Source organism: Syngnathoides biaculeatus, chromosome 15 (genome assembly GCF_019802595.1).
Source record: "Syngnathoides biaculeatus isolate LvHL_M chromosome 15, ASM1980259v1, whole genome shotgun sequence".
NCBI lineage: Eukaryota > Metazoa > Chordata > Actinopteri > Syngnathiformes > Syngnathidae > Syngnathoides > Syngnathoides biaculeatus.
In genome coordinates, this window is record NC_084654.1 from 10,674,470 (window position 1) to 10,686,193 (window position 11,724).

General features: G+C 42.4%; 1 protein-coding gene across 1 annotated transcript; it reads right to left on the reverse strand.

Moving 5' to 3' along the window:
- Positions 1-5,054: 5,054 nt before the first annotated feature.
- On the reverse strand, positions 5,055-7,685 carry foxa2 (forkhead box A2). Its single transcript, XM_061843983.1, has 2 exons — positions 7,565-7,685; positions 5,055-6,706 (listed from the first exon to the last, which is right to left on the reverse strand). Exons 1-2 carry the CDS (start codon positions 7,634-7,636, stop codon positions 5,435-5,437), a joined length of 1,344 nt encoding a protein of 447 aa, XP_061699967.1. The 5' UTR covers positions 7,637-7,685; the 3' UTR covers positions 5,055-5,434.
- Positions 7,686-11,724: the final 4,039 nt, after the last annotated feature.

Genomic DNA, 11,724 nt, shown 5'->3' on the forward strand with positions numbered 1-11,724 from the left:
ACCAGCTGCCGCCTCACCCAGTACTCAATGGCCATTGTTCATGGACCTCTCTCTTTTCTCTTTCTTTCTCTCTGTCTGTCTCACTCTTTCGCTCTCTCTCTCTCTGTCTGTCTGTCTGATTTTCTCTCTCTTTCGCACATCCCATCACCGCGACATGAAGGAGTCCCACAATGGAATGTCACACAGTCATGTTAGGAGAGATGCGGACACATCACAGCCTGCAGCCGCATTCTCACCCCTTCCATCCTGCTCTCCCTTGCTCGCTCTGCTCGCTTACTTTCTGTCTCTCTCTCTCTCTCCCTCTCTTTCTCTCTCTCCCTTTTACAATCTGTCTGCCCTTCAAACACACACACACACACAAACACACATCCATCCAAACACATCCTCAAGATGACCCTCATTCGTCTGGATTTTCAAAATAAATGCCACACCTGTCCATTTTGTTGAATTTAAAAGTCCAACCAATCAGGCTTTACCTTTCGGGATGAAACGAGGAATTCAACTGACTGAATTGGATTGAACCCAATTCAGATGGACAAATACGCTTCTTGTTGGAAGTTGTGTTTTATACTGAAATAAGGGCAAACACTGGGGGAACTTTTATATGGAGGCCTATGCCTATATTTTTTGACACAAAAAAATATGACATCCAACCTTGATTAATTTATTCAATTATTTCATCAAAACCCAAAATTATTCATGGAGCATACTGTATATACTCATTTTCGAAATTATATTATGTGAAATCTGCAGATTAAAATTAGAGTGTGTTTTGTGTTAAATAACTGACACAATATATCAATTGAAGTATGTTTTTAATTTAATTAGTCAAAGAAAGATTCTTGCTTACTTTACAAATATAGCAGGTTTGGCAGGAAATTATAAAGTAATCCTTGCAGAAATGTGCTTAATATAAATTTGTGTTACAGCTAATAATGTTTGTTTTAATTCAATTTAAATTATACAAATAAAAAATATTTAAATTATTAAATAATACACAGTTTTGTTTTGTTTTGTTTTTAAAATGTGGTCCCCGAATTAAGAAAACAAGTACTGCAATTTTGAGCAGCATTGTTTTATCATCGGATTCATCACCTAATAGAATATTTCAAAATGTTAGATTTCTCTTTTCGTTCGTGATAGTATGTGACAATATTTTTTTTCTCCCCAAAAAATCCCACGGGTTTCCTGTACCAAATCGCGCGTTATTAACGAAGTAATAGATTCCCAGTTGAGTCCAGGGTTAATGCATCCCTGATTAATTGGTGTACTGTGCCCGGGCCGCCTGCTGGGTGGCTTGGATTTTTGACTTTGCGCCGTCTTTAATATAGTCAGGGACGACAGTTTGCTTTGCTAAGATATAGGATTAGGAGTATTTCTTCTGAAAGAGGAGTTAAGTTGGCCTCGTCGGTCCCTCCCCTGCAAAAGCCCGAGACAGAATTACAGCTTGTTGGACCGGTGTCCCGCTGTTGCCATGGAGACGGAGCTACTTGGGTGTTCCAATCGGCGGGCTGCGGCTTTTTTAGACTAAAGGTGCGGCAGACGCGCTGCTATATGAAATAGCATTTATCCGCCTGGAATGGGTGCACTTCATAGAGGCGCATTAAAATGGCCTCTGACTGATACGTCCCAGTTATATGAATGGGATCGCTGTTGCACATTTTCCATTTTCTTATAACAAGGCCTCCAGAAATGATGCGCTGTGATTTTCTGGCCTTGCACCACTCAGTTAACACCCAAGGGTGGGTGCGCATGGCTTACACTATACTGAGTCATTCACAGACGTCGCTCAGGCATTGAAATGCATTGCTGGAGGGAGAATGTCTCACTTTAGAGGTGCGTCGCGAGCAAAGACCCCGAGGATGCTGACAGCTGAAGCCCTCATTTAGTGTGTAAAATCAACCTGCAAAGTAATCATGCCCCCCCCCCAAATAAACGCCTCACACGACATTCTGCATTATTTAGGTGCGAGATCTTATCCAAGGCCTTAATCAAGAAACATGCAAATGCTTGGGAATTGCAGCTAAATCAGGTTAGCGGAGTAAAAGGATCAACAGGCTGGATCGGGCTTTATTTAGTTGCTATAACAACCCCGTTTCCAGGATGGGATCCTGGGAGAGTGTATGCGCCATACATTACATACATATAAATATATGTGTGTGTGTGTGTGTGTGTGTGTGTGTGTGTGTGTGTGTGTGTGTGTGGTGTGTGTGTGTGTGTGTGTGTGTGTGTGTGTGTGTGTGTGTGTGTGTGTGTGTGTGTGAGGAGAGTGAAGCGGTGTGGCCTTTCGTACCTCACTGCAAATTGAGGTTGTTGCCTTTGAACCATCAGACTTCCAAAAGGCCATTTCCATCTCCTGATTCGTTGGGAAACTTTACTGGACACGCTTTATGATTAGGATTTTGAGTATGGGTATGATTGAGATTACGATTATGATTATGGCTGTGATTATTATTATGATTACGAGTGTGATAATGACTGTGATTATGAGGATTCTGATAATTATTCTGATTAGCATTATGATTAAAGTAACATTATTTTTATTGTTGTTGTATGCTGTGTCCATATTTTTTACAAGCGCTATTTAGAAAATATTCCTGACGTGTCAAAATCTGGCAATATAGTCACAGAATTTGGAGTATCGATACAAAAAGAAGTATTACAACAGAGTTAATAAAATAGTGTCCAATTTCAAAGACAAACTATCAGTAGAATAGTATGTCGATTTTTCTTCCGCATGTCTGGGGCAAACATATATGTCGATCGATCACGCATAGCAAAAAGCAATAAAATAATGCCCAAATTGAATTTAATGCATCACAGACCGATAAACATAGTCATAGTATTTTCTCCTTTTTTTAGAAAATATTGTAATAACTTGGGTTAAACACTAAAACAACCGCGTATTTTCCAGCTATTCCTCCTTAAAAGTTACTTGACAGATGAGAGACTACCCGTCAATTTTGTTTTTTTTTTTTTTCTCACATCAATGAGACGCAACCGCTTTCCCTCCGGTAAATGCAGCAAGCTGCAAATCCTGTCAGCTTTGCGCCACTCTGTTCCTCAAATCCAACACGTCTCCTCCGCAGACAATCGAAGCGGCACCCAAGGGCGGCTATTCCCCCTCACCCTCTTCAAGTAGGCTACACAACATCGGCATCTCCTTTCAGCAGCTTTGGACATTGTTAAAGGGTCCCTACCTGTGCAGAGCGGCCGCCGGGTTGCAGTTCGACCACGCATGATGCGGGAGCCCATTGTAGAAGCTTTGCCTTGTGCCTTCTGCAAAGGGCTCCAGACATCGCGGCATTTATTTGAGCTCAAACTCAGTCACTGTTGACTTTAGCACAAAGCAAAGATTTCACTGCCCCGCTAGTTAAAAAATGATTATTTTACAGAGATATCGATCAGTGTGCTATAAAAAAAATCCGCTTAGCGTGATATGTCTAAAATGAATTGTGCCAAATTTAATGTCTGTGTAAATTTACAGAGCTGAGGCGTCCTATTCAGAGTTTACACTGAGTGCAATTTGGTTCGTGTTTGTGTGGATGCTTGTGTGTACTCTTCCTATACGGGCATTGCCTCCACTCCATTGTTTACTGCCTTTGTTTATTCGCAGATCACTCTGTTTAAAGTGCGACGCGTAAAGTGGGGTCTGGAGAATAAAAGCACACTTTGAGGCCCTGCGTGCAGGTGCTGAGGGGCTATCATCTTGTATTGGCATAAAGGCGCGTGGTGGGGGGGGGGGAGGTGGACCACATTGGCGCACCGGGTCCACCTCGTGCCGTTTGGTCTTGGATTTGTGCTCCGAGGAGGAGCTTTTTGATTCGTGTGGGTGACAACTCACCTATATCTTATCTGGCAAGATGGGAGGGAGGGTCTCTCCATGCATGCATACTTTGAGAGGGGGCAGACAATGAATGCCCTGATTGCAAGCATAGAAGTTCGAGCATCACATTCAAGCGGCTCTGTCCCTCAATCAGACCCCCTTTTACGCACGCTATTCTCCGGCGCCGCGGGAGCTTGTTTTATGTGACAAAGGAGACTCCGTCTCACCCGATGACCGAAACTTGACTGCCGCGCACGAGCACGGTTCCTTCAATTGTCTCACGGCACTCTCTGGACCGCATGCAGGCCTGCTGCAGCCAAGGAGTGCCACCAATAGAAGCTGCTTGATGGGACATTCCCCAATCAAGTGGATGAATTGCGTCAATGCATCTGCAACTATGAAATGCATAAAAAGATGATTAAAAAATAATGATCCTCCGTCTTAATTGACAGCCAGCCAGGGAGATGTTCTTTGAACTAAATGCTCTTTCGAATATTTTTTATTCCTGTGCGCAGGTAAACAAAGGCGTCTCACGATATGAAACTGCACCGGAATTATATAAATTACCATTGTGACATATATCGCTTAATGAACGTAAATGTGAACTGCTACAAAAGTAGACTTTTGGATACTTTTGCATTAGCTAGCCTTACATTGTGGAGGTGCATCAGTGAGGACTCATTTTCTTTTGGTCTTTCCACATTGCATACACTTTCTGTAATTAATATCTCCAGTATGCAGATTAATTAAAAAAAACGCTTTATAATGTCTATATGTACCTGGCGTCATTTCACCGGATACTACATTAAAATGTATTATTACAGGACACGGAAAATCCTCAAAAAAGCACTGTGGTGCCTTACATGCATTTAAAATGGCCAAAAACTTGATTATGTAAAATCTTCATTAGCCTAACCGTTTGTCTATTTATCAGACTGTTAATGTTAATTAATATATTTTTTCGAGTAAATCAAATTATGTTGCAAGCATTTAGGTGCATTTCTAAAGTTAAAAACTGTATTGTTTAGTTATGAGTTTATTTATTATGGCGCATTCATCGAGATGTTATTTTTTCTGAAACGACTGCTACTATATAGATTGACAATAATTATGTAACAAGATTATTGCACGTTTGTACAGGTATAACACATTTTGCAATAATTTCTCATCAGATCATCATTTTCAGAAAACATGACCAATAACACTTTAATATAGAATTTTTGCTCTTGTCACTACAAGAATACACATATACAAGTCATAAATAGCAATTACACAAATGATTGATGAAATCCATAAGGTTTTGAAATTCAGTCCTGGAGTCCAAATAAGCAAATGTGGTTTATTTTACAGGTCTTTTTTCCCCTCTCTTTGTTTTTGTTTGTTTAATGTTTTGTTTTCTTTGGAGTTCAATCCTGCAGCAGACATCAGAACAGGTCACATTATCAGTCAGCCTCACGGATTATGAACAATGAAAGGGCTACTAACAAACTCGTCAACTCAAACGATGGGAGGAAAATATTTGAAATACTTATTGAACACAAATTTTATATTTTTCCATTTTATTCATTTATTTATGTTACAAATGTACACGTTGAGATCGAAGTCCGTTTATGAGGAGTTCATGATGGGCCTGGAATAAACTCCTTGGTAGTAAGAGGAGTCAGGTATGGAGGAGGACTCCAGGCCAGCCTTCCCCGCCATGGAGCCCATGGAGAGGGCGCTGGTCATGGGAGAGCCGTAGCCCGAGTAATGCATGACCTGCTCGTAAGTCTTGAGGTCCATTTTGTGGTGGTGATGATGGTGGTGGTGCTGCTGCTCCGAGGACATGAGGTTGTTGATGGAGAACGGGTGGTTGAAGGAGTAGTGGTGCTCAGGCTTGAGGTGCACGTCGTGGGCCTGCTGCAGGACAGAGTGGTGCTGGGAGAGGAGGTGCTGGCCCTGTCCCACCGGGGACGAGATGGCGGCGGCAGCGGCGGCGGCGGCCGCGGCGGCCGCGGCGGCGGCGACGGAGGCGGCGTGCTCCGGGCTCAGAGCCTGGCTCGCCTTCATGTCCGACATGGCCCGCTTGTGCTCGCCCGCCGACGAGTTGGAGTGCGGCGACTCGTTGCCGTTGCAGCTCTCCGAGCTGCTGTTCGACGAACCGTCGCCACCTGCGCCCCCCTTGCCGCGTCCGGACTCTTTGGCCCCGGACATCTTCTTGTCGCACTTGAAGCGCTTCTGGCGGCGCAGGTAGCAGCCGTTCTCGAACATGTTCCCCGAGTCCGGGTGGAGAGTCCAAAAGGAGCCTTTGCCGGGCTTGTCCGGCGACCGGGGCACTTTAAGGAAGCAGTCGTTGAAGGACAGCGAGTGGCGGATGGAGTTCTGCCAACGCTGCTGGTTCTGCCGGTAAAAGGGGAAGAGGTCCATGATCCACTGGTAGATCTCGGCCAGCGTCAGCATCTTACTGGGCGACTGCTGGATGGCCATGGTGATGAGTGAGATGTAGGAGTAAGGCGGCTTGGCGTGCGTGTAGCTCCTGCGGTAGGTTTTGGGGTCTCTGGAGCGGTTAATGTTGGATTGCCCGTAGATGGGACTCATGGTGTTCATGTTGCTGTAGGATGTCAGCGCGTTCATGGAGGCCGGCTGCCCGGTCATGGGGCTGATGCTGGGGCTCAGGGCCGCGCTCATTGCCGTCATGCCGGCGGCTCCCATGCCGTTCATGGGGCCGGCGCCCGCCGGGGACATCCCGGTCATGCTGGGGCTCATGCCGGTGTTGACGTAGGACATGTTCATGGAGTTGGCCGACATGTTGGCCGAAGTGCTCATCCCGGACATGCTCATGTAGGTGTTCATCGTGTTCATGCCCAGGCCGGCGTTCATGTTGCCAACGGAGGTGTAACACTGCAGCGTCAGACAGAACAGACGAGTCGTCAAACACAACTCTTACACGGCACTTATTCAACAGTGAACACACAACTGCAGTCCTTACTTTTTATATCAATGAGCCGTTGCTCACAATAAGAAATATTTATGTCAACTGGCTAATTCTTCTTTATTGTGTGTACCTTTCAAAAAAAAAAAAAAAAAAAAGTTCAACGGTGTCGGATAATAAAAACAACCAACGAACATAATAAAACTGATGAGAAATTTACATTTAAAGAAATAAACCTCAGCAAAATTCTACTTAAAGTGGATAGTTAATGATTATCTAATTTCTAAAACGAACAGATGTAATAAAGTAGAACTAATGACAACTCAATTAAGAGAAGGCCAAAGAACAAAAAGAGAAGAGGTTTTAAATCAATCACTTAGTTTCCCAGTCCTCATTTCACCGGATTTATTTTGTGCAAGTGTTCCTAAACCGCCCACGAAACAGTTGACGTCGTGTCTGGTGCACATTCTGGTTGAGGAGCGCACACACCAGAGCGCATCCCAAATATTTGAACCAATCTGCTCCCCAAATCAAACATCTCTGCTGTTTGCCGAGCCCCAAAATAGTGTGATTTGGTGGGGATAGGTATGTAGACTAAAATTATAATCCAAAGTGAAAAACTTTCGCCCACCTCCTCCTCCTCCTCCTCTGCATGTCAAGCAACTTTGTTAGGATAGCGCGCGCGGCGTGAGATGGGGGAGGATTTGGAGGCGCCTCAAGTCAATATTTGATCACAAAGTTAATATTATCTCAGGGCTAATATTGAGTTGTATAAAATGGGATCGGCTTTAGACAACGGGGGGAAAATATATATTTAAGGTACCCACCTCGGGCTCTGCGTAGTAGGTGCTCCAGTCGGTGTGTTCGTGTCCTTCCATTTTAACTGCTCCGAGCATCATGGAGGACTTGCAAGCGAGCGTCTCCCAGCTGAGGAAAAAGCCAAAAGGGTCTCTCGTACAACGCCGCTGACCGGGGACAACTTGCGCATGTGTCGGAGTGGCCGCCGCGTCCCCGCGAGTCCAAGAAGTGGCGCACACAAAAAAAAAAAAAAAAAATGGGAGAGGCAGCCGCCGCCGCGCAATGCGTCAGAGAGCGAACGTGCTTGGAAATGACGCTCCGTGCGCCCGCTTGACGCAGTGATATAGCTCTGTGCGCCAGCCAAGCCTCCAATCCTACTTCTACGCCTTGGGCCCTATTTGAATAATCTCCTCGCACCTAGGCGTGAGACTCCTCAAGCTTCAACCCCCCCCCCCCATCGCCCCTCCACCTCTCCCCTTACTCTCACGCATCCCCACCAACACTCCAAATCCTCCACATCCACCCTGTCTAGTACACCTGCACCTCCACTTGAAAAGGATTGTTTCATGTGAAATAATAATAATAATAATAATTTTAGACTCATTTTGTTGTTTCGTCTTTTCTGGGTGCAATGGAGACCGGAAAGGGTGGCTGTACGTTTTTTTGTGTGCTTGTTCCTTTTATAATAAACCGCCAACGTGCTTATTGCTCTCATTCAGTTTGAATGGACCTTTGTTTCATGTTTTTGCTGCGATGTTGCATTGCTGTCACCTCACAACTTAATTACGTAGCAAAAAAAAAAACTTTGCTACAAAGTTATTGTTCCAGAAAATAGAGGTTGCATAGATATGGTGATGAATATTTTCCATCAAAACCAGACTTAGTTGTTATTATGTTGACATTGCCGTCGTTCTTCCTCATAAAGTTAGCCAAGGGCCACTTCCCTTTGAAGTTACAGTATTTTAGCTTCTAAATTGATAACTTTACACATTTACTTCGATGTTTTACTTATATATAAGTGTCTCCATCTAGCAATTAAAGGGGATATTAATATGCATATTACATCATTATTGTTTTTGTTATACTTCTCAACGTTAACTTTGCAAAAGTTTTGAGAGGCTTAAACGTTGACACAATGTTTTTTTCAGTTCTTACTTGTGTTTCCAAAAGTTGTTAAGAGGATCGTATTCTAAAGTAATTTGAATAAATGTACTTGTATCTGAAACGTGATTACTCTATATTCTTTGTCAATATTAAATTGTATGTCCGAAAGCATTTTATCAACATTCTCAAAAGATGTTTCAATTAGTGAAGTACTGCGTGACAGCGCCATCTGTTGGTCATTTTCTATCCGTGAACTCTTTGTGACGAGCATAAAAGCAGAGAAAATATTTTCGTATGATTTCCTGCACCAAAATGCGAGATTCCGTTTGTGTTAAGCATATCAGTGAAAACGTGTATTTTATTATATTCTCATTTATTTGTATCTAAGGTGTCAGCGGAGACTTTTAAAAGTGTATTTAAATGGAGCGTTCCTCTCTGCAGCTTGTACAGTAGTGTATATATTTGTATGACACAAACACGAAGGTGAGGCTCCAGTGTGTTGCCGGCCACGTGTCACTAGTTGTACATCTATTTGAGTGCATATTTACGCAGGAGCATAACTATCAGTATTGAGCCCCATTAGTATAGGCGAGTAAACCTGTCTTGTTGACGAGGGACTAACAGAGTCTGCTTAACTTGGAAATGAGATCATGAAGGTGCGGGTGGGGTGGGGTGGAGGTGTTTGACTTTTGGGGATTGCACCGAGCACACAGCTTCCAAGCCAAATCGGTTTCATTTAAATTGAGGGTTTTTTTTTTTTTTTTTTTGTCTTTCTAGGTGAACTGATGAAAGCAAATAATAATATAATTAAATTTCATTTTACAATGCATGTGGTGAATTTTTAATTGGGACCGTTTTGCCTTTGATAACAAAACATGCATTGTTTTTTTTTTTTGTTTTTGTTTTTTTTACAATTGAGGATAACCTGTGTTGGGATATATTCAAAACATTTCTAAATGTCTCCAGAGTATTTAAAAAAAAATAAAAAAACAGGCCACCCCTTGGTGGGACTGTTCCAAAATGGTCCTTGACCTGGCTGACACTGTGTTCTTGAATGAGAGGGGTTGCTAATTTCAAGATTAATCATCAACCTGCCAGACTCCCTTCACATGGGTGAAGGTCACATTTTGGACTTGGTGAAAAACAAAATCCGCAATCAATTGGTGTGTGTGTGCGTGTGTGTGTGTGTGTGTGTGTGTGTGTGTGTGTGTGTGTGTGTTTGTGTGTGATGTCCAGTCATGATCTGTTCATGTGCAAGATGCGCACACAATGGTGCAGATAACGTATAACATTGTCCAGCAAATGTGTTGCCATGGGGCCTCGAGTGTCTGCTGCCGTTGTTGCACAGAGCTGATAAGGTCTAACATGGATGCAAGACTCCTTGTCGTCGTGACAATATAGCAAGTACATCTGATGACTTGTACAGTACTTGTTATACCTTGTGGTGAGGAATTTTCTGTGACTGTGGAATCCAAACGGACTTCACTCAAGAAAATGCACATGAACACTTTGCCTTTTAAAATTGACGTCAACTAAGTCAGTACTTCTTTTTTTTTTTAATTAAACTGATAAAAGCCAAAGACAGTGTTGACATTTTTTTATATTTTTAGAGTTTCTAAAAACTGGTCCTGAGCGTGTTGTTCAATTAATGACAAATGTACAACAGATTTTAAATGGTGTCATTGATTACTTGTATTGTATTTGTAGAATATTTAGAGATTCAAATCTTTTGGAGAAAACAGTTGGATTATGAACTGGAAATCATAGTTGAAAAACGTAAGATCAAAAAACCTTCTTGTAAATTAAGGAAATAATAGATTGCCCATGCATAGGGTTTGAGATGACAGCAAAATCAAACACTTTTCTGGTCATTGTCTAATGTAACTTTTTTGTATTTTTATCACACCACAAAGTGGGCTGTGATGTAGAAAATGAATGTAAAAAGGCTTGAGTTTTTTTTTTTTTTTGGATAGAGTAGTAAAGTGGGACTTGCTGTAGTGCAGAGATCAGCAACCTTTTTGAAACGAAGAGCTGCATCTTTGGTCTTGATTCATGCAAAGGGATACCAGTTTGATAAACAATTTTGAAAAAACAAATGTTCTCAAATTACATTTATGTGTGGATTATTAATAATTAATTACATTCCATTTGTGTGTTCTATTTCACAGAAGAGTATCCGCCAGGATGAAGGGCAAAATTTATAAAACAGTGGTGAGGCCGGCCATGATGTACGGATTAGAGACAGTGGCCCTGAAGAAACAACAGGAAGTGGAACTTGAGGTAGAAGAAAGGAAGATACTGAGGTTCTCGCTTGGTGCGAACAGGTTGGATACGATAAGAAATGAGGTCATTAGAAGGACAGCCAAAGTTGGATGTTTTGGAGACCAGGTTCGAGAGAGCAGACTTCAATGGTTTGAACATGTTCGGAGGCGAGAGAGTGAGTATATTGGTAGAAGGGTGCTGAGGATGGAGCTTCCAGGCAAAAGAGCGAGAGGAAGATCAAAGAAAAGGTTGATGGATGTTGTGAGGGAGGACATGAGGACAGTGGGTGTACACCCTGAACTGGTCACCAGCCAATCGCAGGGCACATCGAAACAAACAACCATTCGCATTCCAATTCACACCTACGGGAAATTTAGAGTTTTCAATGAACCTACAAAAACAAGTATGAGTACCCAGAGAAAACCCACGCAGGCATATTACATTTTTTACAACTATTGGCACATATTTAGGTTTACAGCATGTATTTCATATTGACAATGACAAATGTTAATTTCTGAATTATTTCAAAGAAAGTATCTTTCAAAACTACCATTGCTTGCTCCTAAAAATAGGAGTACCAAAACTGCTGTTTAGTAACCAGTGAACATTTGTGCTAATGCCAACATGGCTGAAAAGTCATGATTCATTAATACCACACACGGTCATGGTGTCACTAAAGAAAAATGCTTACTTATTATTGTGTCGACAGAAACAAAGCAGCATTTAGTTGTAAGTGTAATTGTAGTTAAATATTGCTTTTGTATTTTTTTTTCTCGTTTGTAAATTTATTTTTCCACTACGAAGCATGCTGGGTGTAGCAAGC